The sequence below is a fragment of the Hypanus sabinus genome, chromosome 6 (assembly GCF_030144855.1).
Source record: "Hypanus sabinus isolate sHypSab1 chromosome 6, sHypSab1.hap1, whole genome shotgun sequence".
Taxonomy (NCBI): Eukaryota; Metazoa; Chordata; class Chondrichthyes; order Myliobatiformes; family Dasyatidae; genus Hypanus; species Hypanus sabinus.
Genome location: NC_082711.1, coordinates 62,980,045 through 63,005,427, shown reverse-complemented (window position 1 = coordinate 63,005,427; position 25,383 = coordinate 62,980,045). Strand labels below are relative to the sequence as shown.

General features: G+C 43.0%; 1 protein-coding gene across 3 annotated transcripts in view; it reads right to left on the bottom strand.

The window, feature by feature from the left end:
• ankib1a (ankyrin repeat and IBR domain containing 1a) overlaps positions 1-25,383 on the bottom strand; it is a 106,014-nt gene that overhangs the window by 57,663 nt on the left and 22,968 nt on the right. For all 3 annotated transcript variants that reach the window (XM_059972291.1, XM_059972289.1, XM_059972288.1), the window contains exons 4-7: positions 22,201-22,501; positions 10,328-10,510; positions 6,212-6,329; positions 2,030-2,238 (exon numbers count right to left, since the gene is read on the bottom strand). In XM_059972291.1, the coding sequence (XP_059828274.1) occupies positions 2,030-2,238; positions 6,212-6,329; positions 10,328-10,510; positions 22,201-22,501 (811 nt within the window). The remainder of the gene's footprint in view (positions 1-2,029; positions 2,239-6,211; positions 6,330-10,327; positions 10,511-22,200; positions 22,502-25,383) is intronic.

Genomic DNA, 25,383 nt, shown 5'->3' with positions numbered 1-25,383 from the left:
GAAAGCTTGGTTATGCATTTTACACTTATTTATAGATACATGAAGAATGACCCAAACATATTTTGTGCTATTAACTGATACATTTAATAGGCATTTTCCAAATTCCAAACTCTGTTCTCGTCTACACTTAATCGATATTAAGTGTTCTCTGTTCTCCTCTACACTCCTGCTATTCTCTGTGCTACTATAAGACAAGTGCACTACATGGTATAAGATTTGACATTACAAGCAGACCGTCCCATGTCTTACCACTTCTCATTCAGGACATCAGTATTCCTTCAATTCTAGACTGCTCATCAATCCCAATTTTATCTGCACTATTATGCACTAGAGAGGGAGGCTGCATAGAAAATGGGCCAAACTGCAATAGTCCATAAAGCAAAGCCACCTCGTCTGTGTATGTAACAAGAAGTCAGTTAAAATAAAGTTCCATGAGAGCCAATTTTATTCCATATCTTAAATTTATGGCTAGGAAATTACAATTTCTATAATGGCAAATTTCTGTTATCCCCATGGCCATAATACAATGTTCAACTCTAATGGTGGCCAGGTTTTCAGTCATTGTGACCATCAACTCTGGGATTCCTTCTATAAACATCCTCCTCTCTTTCACGGAATCACTCTTTTCTTCATTAAGCTACTTTTTAAAAAGTATTCTTTGATATATCTTTAGTTCATTGCATTCCATCAATCAATACTGTTTGATATCGATCTCAACAAGCACCTTGGGACATTTTTCTACATTAAGCATGCTGCATAAATGCAAGCACTATTCTTTCAAGCAATGCCACATCCTTCTCCATGCCAAATTATACTTGGGCATTGTCACGTGGATCACATAATTTTCCTGTTATCTTTTACTGAATGCAATGTTACAATTGAGGAGCAACTCTGATGGGCAGAAGGGTGCAAAGTTGCCCCCCCCCCCTTTTGAGAATCGCAAAATCGCTATTATTTCGGGTCTGATACCAAGGAAATGAGAGAGGTAACACCAAAGGCAGTTGTTATTGATCACAGCTCATGTAAATTAATGAGAAAGGGGCCCACAGGTTGGAATGTCTCCTCTTGACAAAAGAGAGATTACTGCTATTGTCTCGTGGAGAAGGATTGTTTATTGAGTACTATTCTATTCACTGAAACCCCTCAGGGGGCAACCAGAGGGGGCGGGTTTGATGGGTTGCATCATCCCAACCTGATTGACACCTGAGACCCCGTGAGTGGGGATAAAAGTAAGATCTGGGGAACACCCCTCAGACGCACCAGGAGAGACGCTACGAGACCGGTGGGGGCTTGTGTGTGTGTCCACCCTTGCCTGGGTGATGAGTCCTCCACGGAAGAACGGTCTAGCTAAAGGACGGAGGGGTCATACGTGAATGGCCGCAACAATGCATCGACGGATCAAGATCGTAAAGGAAAGTCGGCAAGTCAATAGCTGTTTCTCTCTCTCTCTCCCCCCAGCAATTGAAACACAGCGACGAACAACTACCGCAGCCTGCATGAACTGAATTGAACTTTATATTTCTATCGGACAATTCATTATCCCCTAGACAACGATAAAGCTTATTTCTTCTTATTATTATACCCGCACTTTTAGGTTTAGTATTGATGACGTATGTTATCTGTATATTTGCATTGATATTATTCTTTGTGTATTTTTACTAATAAATACTGTTAAAAATAGTATCACTAGACTCCAATGGATACTCCTATCTTTGCTGGTAAGATACCCAGTTACGGGGTTCATAACAGCAGTTCATCCCTATCCAGAAACCGTCAACTCAAAGTGGTTTGGAACTTTAGACATTAATGCTTGTGTAATTAGTAAAGGCTAGCAGGATAATTTGAGATTTTTATATAGAAAATAGGCTTGATTTAAATTAAAGGCAATAGTGTTCATTCAAGATGAAAATAAATTATACATAAACTGCTGATATTGCAAATAATGTGACGATATGGCAGTCTTGCATGCCATATAATATTCTGACTAATTGCAGAGCTAATGAAATAATTAGCATATTTTTAAACATACCACAGGGGCATCTTCATCAGTTGGAGATAAGCTCAGGTCATCGGGAGAGGTGACAGATGAACGGGTGGTGCGAGGTGTTCGAGGTGAGGGGAGAGTGTCCCATGCATTATAACCACTTGGAGGTGGAATTGGCATCTGAATACCAGACCGTTGGCAACAGTCTTCAGGGTTTAACATCCAAGCTTCAAGTAATTTTTCCCGATCCCAGTCTAGGAAAACAGATTAAATAAATTACATTATTGCACTGAAGTTCATGGTGCTATTCTGGTATTAAAATGAAAAGGAAAAAAACAACTGTAGTGGAAATATGAAATAAAACAGGTGAGAAATACTTAGCTAACTAGGTAATATCCGTAGAGAGAGAAGAACAGTCTCCCTTTGTCTGTATTGTTTCAGACATTCTTTTGAGGTCTGCCAACTTTTCTCCTTGTCTACAACTTAAAATTTTATTTCTAATATCTTATTATTATTATTAAAGATTTTAACTGAATTGTTAATTCTCACCACAGATGTTGTGACTACATTGCCCTTTGCTGAGATCCAGTACTTTCCTTGATAGACTATTATAAAACACTTATTTACTTCCTTAGCCATGCACTCTTGCCTTCACAAGTAGATTTCCTTTTTAGTTTCTGATTGCCACCTCATCTCTTACAATTATCTCTTCACATGCCTATAGAATACTTCGAAATTTCTTTTCCTTGCTGCCAATACTTCCCCCTTGATCTGCCTATTTTTATTAACTTCCTCTCTAAATTTTAATGTCCTCTCTATGAAAGGTAGAATGTACACCCTCCTGAAGCTATACAGGTCATTTAAATCTCCCTTATTTTTATATGCCCTAGCTTAAGCAACCTCTCCTCATAGTTTGAATTCTCAGCTTTATTGAAATCATGGACAATCTTACATGCTATCACATATCCTATCATATCCTTTCTATAAAATGACAACCTAAAATCTTTACAAAATACTTAAGCAGTGAGCAAACTTGAGCATAAGCAACTTCTCCCACTGGCATACTAAATTATAATTACAAGAGGCGTAATCAGGTTTTTTTTCTCCCCATGGTAGTTATCAAATACATGAGGGTATAGGTTGAAGAACATTTAGACAGGCACCTCAAATTCAAGGTCACAGTAAATTTATTATCCAAGTACATATATACAACCCTGAGATTTGTTTTCTTGTAGGCATACACAGTAAATTCAAGAAACACAATAGAATCAATGAAGGACCACACCCAACAGAACAGACAGACAACCAATGTGCAAAGGACAACAAAATGACCAAATACAAAAGTGAAAATTATAAATTAATAAGCAATAGATATGGAGAACATGAAATAAAGAGTACTTTAAGTCCATAGGTTGTGAGAACAGTTCAGTGATGGAGCAAGAGAAGTTGAGTGAAGTTATCCCTGCTGGTTCAAGACCCTAATGGTTGAGAGGTAGTAACTGTTCCTGAACCTGTTATGTGGGCTCTGTAGTTCCTGTAATTTCTTCCTGATGGCAGCAGTGAAAAGAGAGCATAGCCTGAATGGTGGAGGTCCTAGATCAGGGGCGGGCAAACTTTTTGACTTGAAGGCCACAAAGGGTTCTAAGATTTGACAGGGGGGTCGGACCAAGAGCAGATGGACGGAGTGTTTTGGTAATACACCTCATAAGAGAAAATAAAATATCATGGGATATGTAGAAAACATGTGCTTTAATTTCAATTGAAAATGAACACATGCATTACAACAAAATATCTGTCTTTGAAGTCCCATGGTATTTAGCTATTTATTGAAATGACTTTTAAAACACTGAAAATTAAATGAATAAAATACAGCTTTTTTTAATAGTAACAGTTATTATTTTAAAGCACTGAAAATTCTGTTATCCTTCAAGATATTATCATCATCACTCTCCTCCTGACTGTCTTTATTTCAAAAACGGTAGGAGATGCAGGTCTACTTGTCCTGCTCCTTCTTATTCAATTGTCCCCTGTGCCAAAACTCAACAATGACCAGCACAAGGAGAGAACAGTGCAGCGCGCCAGTATGCGGAGCGCGTTATTTGATCTGAAGCGCATTTTTTTATTTTGAGAACGTACATGCACCTGCGCACTACTCATGTCCATCACTTAACAGAAATGACATATAACATGTAAGGCTTATTGAAAAAAATATTTTCAAATGCATTTTTTACATAACACAACGAAGAAATTTATTTTTAATTTTCAGTGGGAACAGTGTTGTTGGTCTCCCTTTTTAGCCAGCGCATCAGGATTTAGTTTTGTTGTGGCGATTCTCAGGATGGATCTGAGGTGTTGGTCAGTTAACTTGGATCTGTGGCTGGCTTTGTTGATGTTCATGACGCTGAACGCCTGTTCACACAAATAGGTCGAGCCGAACAAAGAGTAAAGCGCAAATGTGGAGTAATACGCTGCACCTCAACAAAGGTCAATGTGTAGCGGTGTGCTACATGCAGCGCTAAAATTACGGCACGGAGTCGGTAACTGCAGTCGAAGAAAAAAAACTTTATTCGAAATCCCCAGCCTCACTTTAAGCCTCCCTCAACCTGCCCCCCTGCGCAGAGGCTCCAAAGCTCTGTGCTCGCAAATCCCCGCAGGCTACCTCCCTTAGCCGGGACGCAGGCTAATTGTGAGCCGGTTCGGATGTGCCAGGAAATGGGTCGCCACAAATGTATATAGAGTGCGTCATCTGTTGGGAAAACGCCAGAATTGCGGGGAAAAAACGTTAACGAGGTTTATTAATATAATTTCATCAAGTTCTGCGGGCCGGATTAAAAAGCTTAACGGGCCGCATATGGCCCGTGGGCCGTAGTTTGCCCATGCCTGTCCTAGATGATGGATGTTGCTTTCCTGCAACAGTGCTCCATGTAAATGTGTTCAACAGTGGGGAGAGCATTACCCGTGATGGACTGGGCTGTATCCACTACTTTTTGTGGAATTTTCTGTTCAAGCACACTGGTGTTTCCATACCAAGCTGTGATGCAGCTGGTCAATATACTATCCACTACATAACTATAGAAGCTTGTCAACGTCTTAGATACAATACCGGAAGTAGAGTCGCTGCCATGCTTTCGTCTAAATTACACTTATGTGCTGGACCCAGGGCAGATACTCTGAAATGATAACACTGAGGAATTTAAAATTGCTGATCTTCTCCACATTTAATCCCCCGATGAGGACTGGCTCATGGATCTCTAGTTTTCTCTTCCTGAAAAGTCCATAATCAGCTCCTTGGTCTTGCTGGCATTAAGTGAGAGATTGTTGTTGCAATACCACTCAGTCAGATTTTCAATCTTCTTCCTATACGCTGATCCATCACCACCTTTGATTCGGCCAACAATAGTAGTATAATCAGCAAATTAAATATGGTATTGGAACTATGGTTTGCCTCACAGTCATAAGTATAAAGCGAGTAGAGCAGGGTGCCAAGAACACAATCTTGCGGTGCACTTGTGCTGATAGGGATTGCAGAGGAGATGTTGTTGCCAATCTGAACTGACAGGGGCCTGCAAGTGAGAAAATTGAGGATCCAATTGCACGAGAATGCATTGAGGACAAGGTCTTGAGGGGATAATGGTATTAAATGCTGAGCTGTAGTTGATAAAAAGCGATCTTTTGGAAGAAAAAGTTGGTGAATCCTTTGGAATTAACTGTTTTTTTGCATTAATTATTCATAAAATGTGGTTTGATCTTCATCTAAGTCACAAAAATAGACAAATAACAAGTGGGTGACAAGACACAGAAGTGGGGGGAGGGAAGGATACATATATACATAGTATGGGAGAATTTGCATGATTGGGTTTCCCCAAGTCAGGGCACCTTTACCTTGGGGAGCTCCTGCATTAAAAATTAATTTTATATTACTTAATTAACAAAATTAAAATTTCAGTTTGAAAGTTTTCTACGTTTTATCCTCTTAATTAGCAATCTAAATTTCTTGCGTGCTTCTTTACATGCTGTTATACGCTTGGATTCCAACACTCACCGCTGTACAAGTTCTTTTCACTTTCCTTTTATTATCCCTATTATTACCTTTAATTAAATTTGTATGTCTTAACACTCTGGCAGATCAAGCATCAGATAAACAATTATTCACAAATATGAGAATTTTAACAAATGAAAATGTTATATCGGTATTACAACTAAGATTCTTAATTGCTAGTTGATTACCATGAGCTCGGAGCAGGGCCTCTGCAGTAAAAAGTGGAGCTTGAAGCATGTCTGCAGTTTCGACTATCAGCATATCCTTTAACTTCCTCAGATCCTGTGGTCTTAATCCCTCATATACCTTCATATTGGGAGGAAATAATTCAAATTTTTAAAAAAAACTGTAGAGGCAATGTAGGTACAATGTGATTCCCAACATTTATTTAAGTGAATACATAATTCACTAACAGTATAAATAAACAAAAGTAAACCCTTGTTAAAGATTCATTTCCTCCTCTTAGCACAACAAATGAAAAATTATGACTCCAAATCTCAGCAACATATAATGTTCTTTGACAAGGAAAACACCCCAACCCTCCCCTCTCCTCTGACACTACCAACCACCTTCACCCTTCTGATTCTAGCTCTCATCCATGCTGGGTCTTCATCATCCCCTCTCTGCAGCAGAACATTCTGTCCTTAGTAAGGGGTGCCTTTAAGGTAAGGTAGTAAGTATCTTTGTAGCCCTGTACCCACACCTCAGCGAGTTCCATGACACTGAGCTGCTCTTCCACTGTTTCCACCTCCAAGCCTACTTCTTTGACAAGGACTCTCCACGCCACACTGATGACCCTGTCTCCCACCATTAACCCTCCTCCTCTTCCTGGACAGCCCACTCTGGTCTTCCACCTGTTCTGGATCTTTTCATTGCCAACTGCCGATGAGACATCCATTGTCTTGACTTCACCACTCTTCTCTCCAATTCCAACCTCACTCCTTCCCAACACTCTGTTCTCCACTCTCTCTGCACTAATCCTAACCTCACCACCTGTAGACAAGTGGGACACTGTAGTGGTCTGGCAGACTGACCCCAGCAACGACTGTCAGACACCTCCTCTTACTTACCCCCCGAACAGGACCCCACTAAGGAGCAGCAGGCCATTGTCTCCCACACCATCATCGATCTTGTTAACTCTGGGGATCTTCCATCCACTGCCACCAACCTCATACTTCCCTCACCCCACACCTCCTGTTTCTACCTCCTACCACAAACCTGCCAATCCAGTTTGACCCATTGTTTCTGCTTGTCCTACCCCACCAAACTCATATCTGCATACATCGACTCAATTTTATTCTCCTGGTTCAATCCCTCCCTACATACATTTGTGACATCTCACACATCCTTGATCTTTTCAATTATTTCAAGTTTCCGAACATCTTATTTTCACCATAGATGTCCAATCCCTATGCTCCTCCATCCCCCACCAGGAAGTCCTCAAAGCTCTCCACTTCATTCTGAACAATAAACCCAACCAGTTCCGCTCCACCACCTCCGCCTGCGGAACATCCTTGCTCTCAATGATGTCTCCTTTAGCTCCTCCCATTTCCTTCAAACAAAAGGTGTAGCCGTGGACACTCACGTGGGTCCCTGCTATGCCTGCCTTTTTGTTGGCTATGTGGAACAGTATGTTCCAAGCCTACATTGACGATTGCATTGGTGCAGCTTTCTACACCCATGTGGAGCTCGTGGACTTCATCAATTTTGCCTCCAACTTCCATTCTGTCCTCAAATTTACCTAGTCCATTTCCGATACATCCCTGCCCTTGATCTCTCTATCTCTGGAGACAGCTTATCTACTGATGTCCATTATAAACCCACTGACTCTCACAGATGCCTGGACTATACCTCTTCCCAACCGTTTACTTATAAAATTTACATCCCCTTCTCTCAATTCCTCCATCTCTGCTGCATCCACTCATAGGATGATGCTTTTCATTCTGTAACGAATGAGATGCCCTCCTTCTTCAAAGAAAGGGGCTTCCCTTCCTCCACTATCAACGCTGCCTTCAACCGCATCTCTTCCATTTCACGCACATTCTCCAGTTACCCGACCAAGGATAGGATTTCTTTCGTCCTCACCTACCAGCCGACCAGCCTCCGCATCTAGCATATAATTCTCTGTAACTTCTTCCATCTCCAACGGGATCCCAACACCAAGCTCATCTTTCCCTTCCCCTCACTTTCTGCTTTCCCTTGTCCATCCTTTGTCCATTCATTCCATCCTACTGATCTCCCTCCTGCTCCTGGCAGTTATCTTTGCAAGTGGAACCTGTCCCAAACAAGAGAAAATCTGCAGATGCTGGAAATCCAAGCAACACATACAAAACGCTGGAGGAAGTCAGCAAGCCAGGCTGCTGGGTCCTGATGAAGGGTTTTGGCCAATAAGGTCGACTGTACTCTTTTCCATAGATGTTGCTTGGCCTGCAGAGTTCCTCCAGCATTTTATGTGTGTTGCTTTACCTGCCGCTGCTGCACTTCCTTCTCCACTACCATTCAGAACCCCAAAGTCTTTCCAGGTGTGGCGACACTTCATCTGTGAGTCTGTTGGAGTCATCTACTGTATCAAGTGCTCCCGGTGTGGCCTCCAGTACATTGGTGAGACCCAATGTAGATTGTGAGACCGCTTTGCCAAGCACCTATGCTCCATCCACCAGAAAAAGCAGGGTCTCCCAGTGGCCACCCATTCTGACATGTCAGTCCTTGGCCTCCTCTTTGGTCGCAATGAGGCCACACTCAGGTTGGAGAAGCAATACATTATATTCTGTCTGGGTAGCCTCCAACCTGATGGCGTGAACATCGACTTCTCAATCTTCCGGTAATGCCCCTTCACCATTCCAATTTCCCTCTCTCACCACATCTCCTTACCTGCCCATCACCTCCCTCTGGCACTCCTCCCCCTTTTCTCTCTTCCATGGTGTTCTCTTCTCCAGCCCTGTATCCCTCACCAATCAGCTTCCCAGCTGTTTACTTCACCCCTCCTCTCTCCCTGGTTTCACCTATTATCTTGTGTTTCTTCCTCCTCGCCCCACCCCCCCCAACCTTCTAACTCTGAGTCATCATCTTTTTTTCCTCCAGTGCTGATGAAGGGTCTCAGCACGATACGTCGACTATACTCTTTTTTCATAGATGCTGCTTGGCCTGCTGAGTTCCACCAGCATTTTGTGTGTGTTAAGTGATTACCTTGCCTGGATTAAATGCAGTTAAATTGAACTTGGTCACTATGTCACTAGTAACACAAATAGCTTTAAATAAGCCGTCACAAATACAAACTTTCAGTTAAAGAAACCTTGGCTGTATGACTGCCAAAGAACAGCATTAAAGTACCAGAAGCATCATCTATGACAAACAAGAGACTCAGATGGAATGATGTCAACTGAGAGATAGTAATGAAGACTTGATAACTGCAGACATGTCAGGAGAAATGTAAATCAAAAGAGGTGAATTAAGAAGAAAGGTGAAATTGAGCAACAAAACATAACAGTTTCTAGAAAAGTATTTAGCTAGTGAGGCAGCATTTGTGAAAAGGGAAAATGATTAGATTATAGATTAGATGATTTTTTAAAATTAGACCTGACCAGTGCTAATACAAACAGATAAGGCTGGTTATCTGAAATTTCAATTCACTAGTCAGAAGATGATTGGGTACTGCATGGGCTTTAGTTAGGCTTTGTTGGTACAAGAATCTTAAGGTATGTCAGACTGGGATGGAGAAATGAAATGACAGGCAACTGGAAGCACAAATTCACCTTTGCAGACTGAGCTCTATAAACCAGGCATTAGTTTACCTAATATAGAGAACATATTGGGGGTAGAAAGTAGTGCTGGAGCCCTTGGTTGCTGGGACCAAAAATGGAAAGAAGTCAACATTAAATTCAACCTTTTCCATCAGTATCAGAGTAGCTAGACATTTCAAACATTCTCCCTTATGTAATCTTTTCTAGATAAAACAGCTATTATTAACATTTGCAGTCAACACTACCTGTTTTCTTGGCTTTCACTGATGAATAAAATACCCCTTATTTTCTTCACCCCTCATCTGCTCCCAGATTCTCTTGTACACCAGCATATCCTATTTTTTGGTTTTGGATTTATGGCATTTATAGTTGAACTATACAACTAATGGCTAAGCAAGCTATTTGTTTCAGTTAAAATATCAGTGTTAGGGTGCTGAAAATTAAACAATCTTTTATTTGGTTTCTGAATAATTAAAACAAATTTGAATAGATGTTTATTTAAGGTCACCTGTGACAAATCTACAAAGTTCATTTGTTCCATGCTGAAAATTACAAAAAGTATACCTCTCTTCTGTCCAAAGCTGCATACTCTGCTTCCACTTCTTCAGCTTCTGGGTCTCGCGAAAACACCATCCGTGACTCAAGATTAAGAGCTAGATCCTTATGATGCTGTTTCTCAGCACAGTCACAGGGCGTATCTCGGTTTTCATTTTCTGCAAAGAGGTCTGCATCGTACCTTACTAATAGCTGCAATTAATGAAAAATAAAAAGCTAAGTTTTCCTGCCCATGCAAGTCCATGGCAGATACGTTTAGCAAATATTTCCCCAATGAACACATTTCCTTTGAGACTCCATTTGCAGTTGCTAAATAATTGACAAGATAGTAATTTTTAATTAAGCAATTAATCAAGTAACTTATAGTTGTGAAAAATCACTAAAACAATTCATCTAATGGACAATTACACTATCTGCTGGGTTTGGATTTTACAGATAATATTTAAAAAGGAGGAGGAGCCTGGAAAATGGTGCCAGCAGTTTTTGCAGACCTAGGTGACTTCTTCCAGTTTGTCCGTGAAACAGCTTATTCCTCCCTTATGGTCTTCCTTTCTTTTCAAGGTGGATGGGGCTCTGTCAGAGTCCGTGATCTACAGTTCAAGCTACTGTACTTGAACTGAATACAGTCTTATTCAGACTGGCTGTGTATCCCCTAGTGCTTCGTTATCTCCATTAATGGCCTGGAATACATGCACCCTTGGGGAATGATCCCATGGATGGTTCTTCATTGATTTTGCTGCCTGAGGTGTTGTGGGAGACTGAAACATCGAGACAACAAGTGGTGTGCTTGCTAACCACTGGTTCCTATACTCATGCGATCCCTCCCTCTCCTTTCTTTTGAGGGAGAGTGAGAACCTGTCGACCCTCAAGACAGGGAACTTGAAACAATACGGAAGACTGTAACATTGGAACAGAGAGCTGCTCGCCATCGCTCTCATTGCTGCAACAGCTCTCTTCCTTACTGGAGAGAGAGAGCCTGTCTGAGATACTGAAGTGACTGTACTTTTGGTGGACTCTGGATCAAGGTCTTTTTGGGGCTTTTGCTTTTTCCCATTCCTTGCATCATGGGTTGGTTGGTGCTTTTGTTGGCATGAGTTGGCAGAGGGTGAATTTGATGCTTTTGCTGCTGGCTCTGTGAAGGGCAGGTGGGGATGAGGTTTCTGTGTTTCAATGTCCTATCATTCATTCTACAGAGTCTTTTGTTTCAGAAATGTCTATGAAGAGTATGAATTTCAGGTTGTACTATATACATTCTCTGATATTAAAGGAACCTAAATCTAAAATCAATACGCACAGTCAGTTGGTCTATACCCTGATTATTTTTGGTTCTGTTGGCCAGCAATTGAAATTCTGTTCCACCAACTGTGCAATGAAAGTGTAAAACAGGAAAAAAATAAAGAAAACACCATCATAGAAACAATACAAAGACTTTAAAATGGGGAGGGATATGTCTAAGAAAGGAGAGAAATAGATGAACAAGTATCAAGAAGCTCAGAAAACAAAGTGTATATCATTGGCATTTATAGAACTGTGAAGCAAAATTTATTTTAAATTGCTAACTACACTCAGCGGTCACTTTATTACGTACACGCCTGCTCATTAATGCAAATATCTAATTAGCAGATCATGTGGCAACAACTCAATGCATGGAAGTATGCAGACATTGTCAGGAGGTTCATTTGCTGTTCAGACCAAACATCAGAATAGGGAAGAAATGTGACTGAAGTGACTTTGAAGGTAGTATGACTGTTGGTGCCAGATAGGGTGGCTTGAGTATCTCAGGAACTGATCTCATGGGATTTTCATGCACAACAGTCTCCAGAGTTTACATAGAATGGTATGAAAACAAACAAAAAAAATGGAGTGATGACGGTTGAGGGTGAAAACACCTTTTTAATGAAAGAGGCCAGAGAAAATGGCCAGACTGGTTCAAGGTGATAGGAAAACGTAACTGAAATAACCAGATGCTACAACAGTGGTGTGCAGAAGACCATCTCTGATGTACCTTGAACCTTGAAGTAGATGGGCTACAACAGCAGTGGATCACGAACATACATTCAGAGGGACAGGTACCTGATAAGGTGGCCACTGAGTGTAAAGTGATAATTGTTTAAAGTTATTTAAATATGTTTGTCACTAGTGGACATGCTTATATCAGAGTATGGTTATTAAAAAAGACAGTAAGGTTACAGTACATAGAAACAGTTTCCAGCGATTAGAGTCAAGATAGATTTCAGCGAATGTACGGAGAACTTTTAGACAGCATTTAGCATTACAGCATACATTGGCCAAGCTACACAAGATATTAATTCTAAAAAAATCTTCAGGTGTCATAAGCCACCTTATGTGAGGAATTATCAAGAAATTTGACATTGGAAAATGATCAAAATCTTCAGACAGCTCAGAAATAAGCTGAGGGGGAATGGAATTTGGGCTATGTGAAAGAGATAGAAATAAGACCACATCCTAACCATTGACTTCCTACATAATAAAAAAATATTAAATTGTCAGCAGTAAATATACACTATACATAAATCTAATAACAACCTCTGTTATGCTCAAAGGTGCTGTCAACAATAAAACACAGAAACATAACTGCATGAGGTGCATGCATTAAAACCTTTGTATTATTTATACAAATCAAACTGATGAGTAACACAAGAACATGGAAACTATTATCAAAAATACCAAAAAATGCTATACTTGTACAATTCTCAAGTAATTTTTAAAATGGTTTACTAAGTCAGATACAACTTAAATTCTCTATCCTGCAAGAACAGACCAGTGCTTAATCTCATTAAATAACTTTAAACAGTAATTTTTAAAATGAGAAAATAAAGTAAAAAGCGTTTTAGATATTACCATAATCTCCATGTCTCAAACCTGTATTGTTTTTACTTCCTAGTTAGCTGTATTTGCACATGCGCAAAGACTTCAATGAGATGCTAAATAACATTTGATTTATTCAGCTCCAGTGATCTCTTTAAATGGATGCTAGAAGTCCACACTGTCAAGGTCACTGGCTAGATACCTGCTTTGCAATTGACTATAGAAACAGGTTAACCCACTGAAGCTTAAAATGTAACATATTTGGGTTCCCAAAATATCCTGAGCTTTATCGATAAATTATCTTTAAATTAAAAAAAAATCAGGATCACATGCTCTTTGAGCCTCATAAAAATATTTAACATCTTAAGCTTTGGAGAGACTAAAAATGTAAATGCTTATTGTTATCCTTTATTGGAGTATAAAAGTTGCTCCAAAAGTTGCATTGTTTGCTGTGTAACCAAAACTATGTAGTCAGCTTTGAACTTGCTATTTGCTATACATGTATCCAATTTAGTAGGAGATTGAAATCTTAAGAATGTAGAAGACAATGGTGTGTTAATGAGAGGTAGCTAAAAGATGTAGATTAGAACAGGATTAAGTCAATGGGTAGAAACAATAGTGGCGGATGTACTTGTGATATGTAACTATAGACCGATTGCATATGCTAATGCAACTAAACCAGGAGATTGCTATAAAAAATGCTATGTACAAGGATCGGTGGGCAATCAGCAATTAGCTCAATAACAGTCTCAGCTTTGATTTGCAAATTAAAGTCTAACCCTTCTTGAAGAATCTTCTGTGTCTCCTGGTCATTTGTGGGGCATGAGAAACCACGACAAAATTGGCGACCACGGCAGGACCGGAAAGAGACCCGCAGAAAGGAATTGGCAGATTGTGGACGCTTCCCAGTCCTCTAGGGACCCTCACAAGGCTAACAGAATTAAGGGTGCACCCAAACAAAAGGTAAGCGCTTTTTGCGACAATTTGGACTAAGAATTCTGTTGGCTTTGGGGAGGTCTTGGGAGTCTTAGAAGTGTGGAACCACTGCCAAAGGGTCTCTCCGGGCCAAAGAATCTGGCAGAATAGGGGGTTAACAGGAGGCTCAGAGGATTGATCAAGAACACTGCAGTGAGGGTAAGTACAAATAAGTTAATAAGAAGTTAAGTTAAGAAAAATTCCGCGTGGTGTTGCTAAATCCCTGTGGATACCGCTTCGTATGAAACGAAGGTCTGAACGGGCAGGGAAAGGAAAATAGAGAAAATCCTCATGGATACCGCCTAAAGAGATAAGGGTCTGAATAGACGAGGTGCAAAGAGCAAGCTCTGTGGGTACCGCTCTGAATAGAGGTCTGTACGGGCAGAACAGAATAGGAAACAAGGACAGTCCAATATATAGTTTAAAGCTCTGGTAGATAAGACGATAGACTAGGCATAGAATTAGAGTAAATAATATTATCTAGTAAATGAACTGTGAATCTCTGAAATACCTTAAAAAGAGAGAACAACATGACAGGTAAAGGAACGGCAGTAGAGATTCTGAGCAAAAAATTCCCAAAAAATAAATATGAGATCACAAAAACTTCAGAAAAATGGGAAAAGAGAATCAAAAACCTGGTCACAAAATGGCCAAGAGAAGGAACGTTTGATGTAAGCTTGTGCGAAGAAATGGGAGGCATTAATTAAAAACTACAAACCAAAAGATAAATCTAAGAGGTCAAAAAAGAGAACCGAGAAATGGAAGTGCTAAAACTCTTCAGAACGGAGGGAGAAAGGCTGAGGAGGACAGGTAGAATATTGATTACAAGCGAGTAAGACACTAAGGTGCTGGAGAAACAGCCTGTTAGAGAGAGAGGAAGGTACGGTGAGAAGCTGGCTTCAGCTCCGTACCCGGATGTGAAAGAAACAGTAAAGCCCCCTCCCTATAATGAGGAAGGAACCCCTAAGCAGTGCCCCCTGCTGACGGGAACAGTAAACATGCAGGGAGAAGTACAAGTTTAGGATAATGAGGGAAAAAAGACAATACGAGAAGGAAAAAGCAGCGATATGGAAGGAGATACAGGCAGAAAGGATAAAGGTGGAACAGGCAAAGACAGAAATGAAAGAAGAGATTGAATGGATGAAATACTTGAGAGAGGAAAAGGAGTATGAGGCGTATCGGTTATACTATAGAAATAAACAGACTAGAAAAGAAAGTGGCTCATCAGAGCAGGAAGAGATGAGGCATTCAAGAGGAAGTGGAAAAAGGATAGGAGATGAGAGTCTTGGAGGGCAAGAGAGAAGGGAATCAAGCATGAGTAAGGATCATGAGTAATGACCCTGCCACAGGTGTACAGACACGGACAGGAAGAAAGAGAAGGTGACTCATTGGAGGAGCAAGAGTTAAGTGGAGAGAGAGAGGATGCGAGAATTTGTGGGGAAGAGGTAGGAGGTAGAAGCCTAGAAGAGCAGAAGGAGGCAGTAAGGAAGCGACTTGCGGAAGCAGAGAGAGAGCTAGATAAGCTACTGAGAGGGGATTGTCAGGGGAAATGTGAAAAATACTCCAGGGGCCAACCAATTATTGAATCAGGACAGAGAGGAAGGACTCCACAGGGAGACCGAAGGAAGAAGGGGACCCCGGAGACATTTGTGTGGGAGGCAGTAAAGACATACCCTGAGACAGATTGGGAGTCAGGTGAGGAGGAGAGCCAGGGCAGGTGGGAAGGAGTAAGAATGATGCCGTTGTTAGTTAAAGAATCAGGACAAGTGCAGTATATCCCTTGGGGATCTCAGGACCTAGAAGGGCTGAATAACACTTTGCCCAATCTACATGAAGGTGCAGGGAAATGGATTAGAGCCTTTGAAGAAGAAACAGCGGGACGATTATTGGCTATGGGACATTTGAAGGCACTATTGATAGGGTTGATGGGAACCTCCAAATTTAACAAACTAATGGAAATGGCTGGCATAGTAAACTCGAACGACCTGAGAACTGATGGAGACGGGTTTGACAGAGTGAGACAGAGAGCATGGCAGGCCCTCAGGAAGCTTTATCCACCCAAAGTGGACCCCAAAGCCTTAAAGGGGGATCCACTGGGAGACACTGAAAACCAAGCAGCCTACGTAGAAAACCAGTTGAAAAGGTGGAGACTGGAGACTGAGCAAGAGGTGGAAAATAGCTTATTTATCACCACACTGTTCCGACGTAGCATTTTGGATGCAATGCATCCGCAGGTAAAATCCAAACTGGAGGAAGTGGTTGGGCTGACGTCAATGACCCCACAAGAATTTAGAGACCACGTAGTCCATGCAGTTGAGAAACACTGGAAAGACAAAACGAAGGTTGGCTGAGCAGCAGGAAGAGGTGCAAAGAAAGTTAATACAAATGCAGGTCGAAGAACCCAAAAAGAAGGAAAAAGAAAAGCAAAAAGATGCTGCCAGCAACCACCAGTCCGAGTACAGCCATCGAACTGGATGAAGCACCGCTATATGGAGGAACCGATCATACTGTAAGACAAGGGCCAGAAAACCCCATGCCAATAATCAACGTCTTTGGAGGAGCATTCCCACAAATGCCCTATCAGGAACAGACTAAATTCAAACAGCCCAGACAGGACTGGAAGTCCCAAGGAGGGAGACAGAGGAGCTATGGGCAGAGGGGACTAGTGAGGAAACAGGGGGAAAGAGAGGTAGAGAGATTGTGCTGGGGATGTAATCAGCCAGGTCACATGAGAAGAGATTGTCCGTTTACACCATGGCCTGTCACACACCAGCAGGAACCGAAAAGAAGGGAACTAATGTTTAGCCAACGACCAGCCCCCACAGGCCAAAGCAGACCTGTGAGCCCCTATGCGAGGTATTAGGGGTGCCCCGAGAACTCGAGTGGGAAGGGACATTACCCAATGATAACATGGGAGGCAGATGAGGAACCCATTGTTCAGGTTATGTTAGAAGGGCAACTGACACCAATGATGATAGATACTGAAGCCACGTACACTTGTGTGCAGCCACAGTATGCCCTTCACTTTCCCACGTCAGGAAAGTTTATTAAGACGGTAGGGTTCTCGGGGAAAACACAGTTGACACAGTGCACGGCTCCAGTGCGGTTGAGAATGGGAAACAAAGGAATTGTTTTGCCGGTGCTAGTATTTAAAGGAACTCCGATTAATTTGTTAGGCAGAGATGCCTTATTGAAACTGGAATTAAAATTAGAATGCGCCAGAAATGGGCTGAGTGTGGAAAGAGCAGGGGCTCAATTGATAGTGCAAGAAGACAAGAAGGCTAATGTCTTTTGGATAGGAGACATCGCAGATCAGATTCAGGAAACCTGGGAAAAATGGAAAAAGGGCGTGCAGGCTATTACCCAGGGTGGTAATGCCCAAATCTGAGCTATATTGTACAGTGATTTTTGATGAGACTCAGAACAGGGAGTTAGAGCAGAGATGGCACCTGGAGGCATGTACCCAACAGCACCTGGAAGGGGAGGCTGTGATAATTGGAAAGCAAGGGGCAGCTTTACAAGTTAAGTGGAACACCTTTTTAGAAAAATGGTACAGGATACCAGAGGCTGCGCCCCACGTAACGCTGTTGGTAAACAAGGGATATCAGTCTAAAGACGTAGGACCCTTAGTTAAGAGTGCTGAAACCACAACAGTGTGGAGGAAAGTCACGCCAGAGGTGTGGATATCAGAAGACAACAATTGCATTAAAGTAATGGTAAGTGTAGATATGGTAGGGACAGTGAGAGAGGTCGAAATAACTCCCCAACCACACCTGCCCTTGCTGGGAAAGGAAAGAGGCCAGCAGAAAGATAGAAGGTTAGATGAGTTGCCGTCTATTCTGTGGTCACAGCATGACACGGACGTAGGGAAAATAAAAACAGCTAGTCCGGTAGAAAGAAGGCTGAAAAGGGGAGCAATTCCACCCAGGAGACCACAATACCCTCTAAGACCAGAAGCAGAAGAGGGAATAGCATCGACAGTGCAGGGGTTGCTTGAAATAGGAGTGCTTAAAAGAACAAACCATGCAATACCCCGTTGCTGCCGGTCTTAAAAACAGATAAATCTAAGTGTAGATTGGTGCATGATTTGCGAGTGGTAAATGATGTGGTAGAGGACTGGCCAACGGTAGTCCCCAACACGCTTTTGACTAATGTTCCACCAGAAGTGAGTTACTTTTCAGTGATTGATATGTGTTCGGCTTTCTTCAGTATTCCTCTGGCCGACCAGCGTCAGTATCTATTTGCATTTACTTACAGAGGTGCTCAGTATACCTATACCAGAATGCCGCAAGGGTTTAAACATTCACCACGTTTTTAGTCAGGCGTTGAAGGCAGACCTGGAGAGCATACCATTGGAAAATACATTGTTACATTGTGTGGATGACCTGTTGATTTTCTCCCACAGTAAGGAACAGTGTGAGCAGGACACTATAACTCTGTTAGAGAAGCTGGCGCACGGAGGACATAAAGTATCCAAAAAGAAACTGCAATTTTGCAAGCAGCAAGTGGAATACTTAGGCAGGGTAATATCCAAGGGACTGAAGGCAACAGCACCAGATCAGAATGAGGCAATAACTAAGGCCCCAAAATCCCAGACTGTAGGGCAGATGATGACGTTTTTAGGAATGGCAGGGTACAGCTCAGATTGGATAGGAGAATATGCTGAGATTGTGGCACCTTTGAGAAAGATAATGAAAGAAGCAGGAGATACAAATTTGAAGAACGGCTTACAGTGGAATGAAGAGGCAGAGATAGCTTTCAATACTATTAAGTAGGAATTGCAGTCAGCACCAGCATTAACTTTGCCTGACTACGAGAAGGTTTTCCATTTGTATGTATCTAACCGACAGGAGGGTTATGTCACAGCGGTTCTAACACAAGAGACAGGCACAGGAAAAGCAAAGCAGCCGATAGCATACTACAGTACGAGACTAGATGAGGTGGCTCAGGGGTATCCACCCTGTTATCAGGAATTGGTGGCGCTGTACTATGCATATGAAAAGGCATCATCTGTAACCCTGGGCTATCCTATGACTCTGTACACACACTACAAAGTAGCAGAATTGCTGGAAAGAAGGAAATTTGTGCTGACGCCAGCCAGGATAGCAGCGTATCAGATGCTATTGACATTTCCAGACATAACTATACAGAGATGCACTACCAGTAATTTAGCCGATTTTGTCCCTTTGGACTATGAAGGAGAACCCCATGATTGTGTAGGGAAGACGATGGCATTTGCCAAATTGAGAGCAGATTTACGGTCAGAACCACTAGAGGATGCAGATAAAAAGGTTCTGTTCGTAGATGGCTCTTGTTACAGGGACTATGATGGAAATCATGCAGGGTTCTCAGTAGTGCAACAGGATCAGTTGAGCTATAAGATTATTAGGATGGAGTCCTGTCCCCAACCGTGTTCCGCCCAACTAGCGGAAATCAAAGCCCTGACAGTTGCGTGTGAAATGATGGAAGGTGAGAAAGTGGACATCTATACTGATTCGGCATATGCTCATGGAGTATGCCATTTGTTCGGGGCAGTGGGGAAGCAGAGAGGTTTTAAAAAGAGTAATGGAGATCCCATACAACATTGTCAGCAAATTCTAGACTTAATAAAAGCCATAATGAAACCTAAAGCATTGGCTATAGTAAAATGCCAGGCACATAAAAAGGGAAATGATGTAATAACAAAGGGAAATCAAGCTGCGGACGAGGCAGTCAGAATAGCATCTGGGTGTACATCAGCTGTCATTGCCCCCCCAGGTAAGCCTAACTCCAGAACCTGAGGTAGAGGGCCTAATTGAAATACAAGGTAAGGCAACTTTGGCAGAACAGACAATGTGGAGACGAAGGGGGGCCAAGCAGAACCCGGAAGGCTTGTGGAGCACGGAAGACGGTTTGTTGGTAGCGCCCACCCCTCTACTGACGATTCTGATTTCAGAAGCGCATGGGATTGACCATTGTGCGGGGGGGGGGGGGGAAGTGATAAAGAAAATAAAGAAGGATGGTTTTTGCTCACCTTATTTACAAGCTTCAGTGGACGTTGTCTTGTCACAGTGTGAGGTACGCGCACAGAATAATGTTCGGAAGGGAATTACAACCCCAATAGGTCACATTCCTGTACCTGAAGGACCATTTAAACATCTAGTGATCGATTACTTAGACATGATAAAGACAGTGAGAGGGAAAAGATACATGCTGGTAGTAATTGATCGATTTAGCAGATGAGTGGAGGTGGTACCTTCAAGAGATCAAGGGGCAAAGACAGAGGTAAAATTTCTGACAAATTAAGTGATCCCAAGGTTTGGAATACCTACAGAAGTTAGCTCAGACAATGGTTCGGCTTTTATCCAGAAAGTGGTCAAACTGGTACTACAGGCACTGAGGATAAAGCAAAGATTTGGATGTGTATACCACCCTCAGTCGCAGGGCATGGTAGAGAGAATTAATGGAACCCTGAAAGCCAAACTAAACAAAATTTGTGCAGACACTAAACTTAATTGCTTTACCGTTAGCATTGATGAGTTACCACATGCAAACTAATCGAATGACATGCCTGACACCGCATGAGATGCTCACTGGGGCGCTATCATACCTGTGATAGGGGTAAGCAAAAATGTTGAATGGATAAACGATATATACTACAATCAACAGAGATTCATCAACTACACCGATGATGCACTGGAGGCCTTAGGGCAACAGCTGGATGCAACTAGCAGGATGGCGTGGCAAAACAGACAGGTACTGGATTGGCTTTTGGCAGAAAAAGGGTGTGTGTGTGTAATGCTGCACTTTCATACCGAACAATACTAGCCCAGAAGGGTCTTTGACCAGAGCAATGAATAAATTAAAGAATCTGCAGACGGAGGTGAAACAGAATGCAGGATTTGAACATCAGTTCTTTGATTGGTTAGAAAGTAGACTCGGAGGATGGGGAGCATGGCTGACTAAAATGGCAATAACTGTCAGTATTATATTGTTGAGCTGTGCTGTTTCCTTCCTTGTCTCAAGTCTCTTGTAGTGCGTGCTGCAACCAAATAATTTCTGATGCTCGTGGCAAGTACTGAAGCAAGCTTAGTGGAGAAAGAAACACCGAAAATGTATCGTTACAGCCTACAATACCTGCAGGATGAACAAGAGCAAAACAACAGTGTGGGAATAGATTGTAAGGGCTTCTGAGATTTTTTCCCTGTCTCAGGTACAAAGGGACAGGTTTTTAGCTCAGCGGCCCAGGGTAACAGGGAGAGAATACTTTGAGGTCGGCGCAGAAAATTATAGTTTAACCTGAGATTTGGGAATAAGTGCTTGAGTTTTTTGGGGCCTTTGTGCGCGGACTCTTAGTCTTCTTTCTCTGTGTGAGCCCAATGGGTCTCAAAGGGGGGATATATTGGAGTATAAAAGTTGCTCCCAAAGTTGCATTGTTTGCTGTGTAATCAAAACTATGTCAAGTCAGCTTTGAACTTGCTATTTGCTATGCAAGTATCCAATTTAGTAGGAGAATGAAATCTTAAGAATGTAGAAGACAATGGTGTGTTAATGAGAGGTAGCTAAAAGATGTAGATTAGAACAGGATTAAGTCAATGGGTAGAAACAATAGTGGCGGATGTACTTGTGATACGCAACTACAGACCGATTGGATATGCCAATACAACTAAACCAGGAGATTGCTATAAAAAATGCTATGTACAAGGATCGGTGGGCAATCAGCAACCAACTCAATGACTGTCTCGGCTTTGATTTGCAAGTTAAAGTTTAACCCTTCTTGAAGAATCTTCTGTGTCTCCTGGTCATTTGTGGGGCACGAGAAACCACGACACTTTCCAGTAGTTCATCACGTTGAGCTCAAAAGGGGAATAAAGTCATTGCAATTCTCAAATGTCAGTATGTTTTTATAAATATACTGAATTTGAAAACAAATATTTGATTAACATTCCCTCAAAATTGATTCGGCCTTATCACAAAATGGAAAATTAGTATATATATTTCTTGATTGGCTACTTTATCTCTTTGCCTTCAGTTTGACATAGTATACTGAAATCTGTATTAGACATATTTAAACCACACAGCAGCCTAGGAATAATTACCTCCACACACGCTTTCATCCCTGAGGCAGCTGCATAGTGCAAAGGTGTGCTCTTTTTGTTATCAACAGCATTGTTCTCAGCCTTTTCAAACTCGCCTTTGTCAAGTTTGGCACCCTTCCACTTAAGAATCATCTGCAAACATTCAGCTCTCTTATCATCATCTTCATTGGGTCGTGCAAGACGAGGCTGCAGGGCTGCTTCAGGGAGCATGATATGCGGCCCCATACACAACAAGTGCAAAGCAGTCTCATTATGTATATTCCGCTTGTTTGGATTTCCATCTTTGTTGAAAAGGAAGATTCTGTTTGGCACAAGAGAAAAGATTTTCAAAACTGAACTTGATCACAATCAGATATTTGTGTTAATAAATTCAGTAAGCAGTTTGTTGCAAAAGCATGAGGGTTTAACAATTGCAATACAAAGCACAGTGCTGGAACATAAAAAGAGTTACATGGTAATTAGCCTGGAAGAAAGCACTTTTAAACCTCACTAAAGCTTCAGTTAGTTCCAAATCTTTGGCCTTTTGCAGTTTATGCAGTTGACCTTTGGTAAAGAGCTGTAACAGCGATGGCAATATAAAAGACAGGCATTCTTTTGGACAGCCCTAGTTGGATAACATAGGATAACATGTGCCTTAAGCTTAAATTTTATTTTTGGGATATATTTAGCTAGATATTGTGGGTGAATCTAGCAATCAGGATTACAATTTAAATAAAGTTATCTATTTAACATGGATGAGGCATATTTTTTCTCTCAGTCGTGAGTATTTAGAAATCTCTTCCACAAAGAGCCATGAAAACAAACTTCAAATATTTTTAAAGCAGGTAGATACTTAGTAAGTAAGGAGGTGAAATGATGTTAAAAACAGATAGGAATACAAAACTAGGTGTCAATTAGGTCAGCCATGAGCAGGCATCTGGACAGAATGGCATTCACCTGCTCCCAAATATGTATCTTCACAATTTGATGAAAACTTGTTTGTTGGGTCAACACCAGATCTCATTATTTTTAAAAAGTTTCAAGCAAATGTAAACAATTATATTGTAGCGATGTGCTGCACACAGCGCTGAAATAACGACATGCAGTCGGTAAGTTGTTTTGAGACTAGTTTATTCAAACTTAGCGGCGCTGGCATTTAATCCCTAGCGCCCGCCCTCTCCGGGCGGAAATGTTGTCAGAGGTGCATTATGAAAGTCTCCCCCCCGCGCTGGCTATCTGTTAGCCGGTTCACCTGCGCAGAAAGTGGGTCGCCACATAACCCCCCCCCCCTTCCCCCAGAACCGGCAATACACCTCCCAATGTCCACAGTCTGGATCAGCCTGTTTGGGAGGTCTGCCTCTGCGCCGTGGTTGCACCAGGTCCACAGGGGCTGGCTTGAGTCGGTCCACCGTGAAAAACTCCTCTCTCCCCCCAATGTCCAGAACATATGTGGACCGTTGTTGTTGATCACCTTGAATGGCCCCTCATAGGGCCGCTGTAGCGGTGCCCGGTGTCCGCCCCTTTGTACAAATACAAACTTACAGTTCTGCAGGTCTTTGGGTACATGGGTCGGGGTCCGTCTGTGCTGTGAAGTCAGTACAGGGGCCAGGTTGCCGAGCGTTTCGCGTAGCCTGTCCAGGACTGCTGCAGTTTCTTCCTCTTGCCCCCTTGGGGCTGGTATGAACTCTCCCGGGACAGCCAGGGGCGCGCCATGTACCAACTCGGCCGACGAGGCGTGCAGATCCTCTTTGGGCGCCGTACAAATTCCAAGCAGGACCCAGGGAAGCTCCTCCACCCAGTTAGGTCCTCTCAGGTGGGCCATGAGAGCCGACTTCAAGTGACGGTGGAAGCGTTCCACCAGTCCGTTCAACTGTGGGTGGTAGGCAGTTGTGTGATGTAGCTGCGTTCCCAACAGGCTGGCCACAGCCGACCACAGGTTGGAGGTGAACTGGGCACCTCTGTCAGAGGTAATGTGGGCTGGCACCCTGAAGCGTGCTACCCAGGTTGCGATCAGTGCTCGGGCGCAGGAATCGGCAGATGTGTCGATGAGTGGGACCGCCTCTGGCCACCTCGTGAACCGGTCTACCATTGTTAGGAGGTACTGCGCTCCTCATGACACTGGTAGGGGGCCCACGATATCCACATGAATGTGGTCGAACCTCCGGTGGGTGGGTTCGAACTGCTGCGGCGGGGCTTTAGTGTGCCGCTGCACCTTGGCTGTTTGGCACTGCGCACATGTTCTGGCCCGTTCACTGACCTGCTTGCAAAGTCCGTGCCACGCGAACTTGCTGGAAACCAGCCAGATGGTTGTCCTGATAGGTGGGTGCGCCAAACCATGTATGGAGTCGAAAACTCGCCGCCTCCAGGTTGCCGGGACGATGGGGCGAGGTTGGCCAGTAGCCACGTCGCACAGGAGGGTCCTATCACCTGGGCCTACGAAAAGTCCTGCAGCTGCAAACTGCGGTCCTGTAGCTGGGCATCTCGTCTGCCTGCTGCACCTCTGCCAGTGCTGCATAGTCCACCCCCAGGGACAGGGCCTGGACAGCTGGTCTGGAGAGTGCGTCCGCCACGACGTTGTCCTTTCCCGAGACATGCTGGATGTCCGTCGTGTACTCGGAGATGTAGGACAGATGTTGCTGCTGGCCAGGGATCGGACACCTTCGTGAATGCGAATTTCAATGGCTTGTGGTCCGTGAATGCCGGATTGTCAGATACAGTGCCAACAGCTCCCGATCGAAAGCACTGTACTTGAGTTCGGGTGGTCATAGGTGCTTGCTGAAGAACGCCAGGGGTTGCCAGCTCCCCTTGATGAGCTGCTCCAGCACCCCACTGACTGCTGTGTCGGATACGTCCACCATGACATGAGGGCGGTTGGAACATCTGTTCTGGAGTGCACCAGTATCGCGGCATCTGCCAAGGCTTCCTTGGCTTTAATGAAAGTGGCCGCGGCCTCCTCATCCGAACTAATGTCCTTGCCTTTACCCGACATCAGGGTGTACAAAGGGCGCATGATACAGGCTGCTGAGGGGAGGAAATGGTGGTAGAAGTTTACCATACCTACGAACTCCTGCAGGCCTTTGACCGTGTCGGGCCAGGCAAAGTGGCGGATCACGTCTACCTTGGCGGGCAGAGGTGTTGCCCCATCTTTGGTAATCCTGGGCCCAGGAAGTTGATGGTATCGAGACCGAACTGGCATTTGGCTGG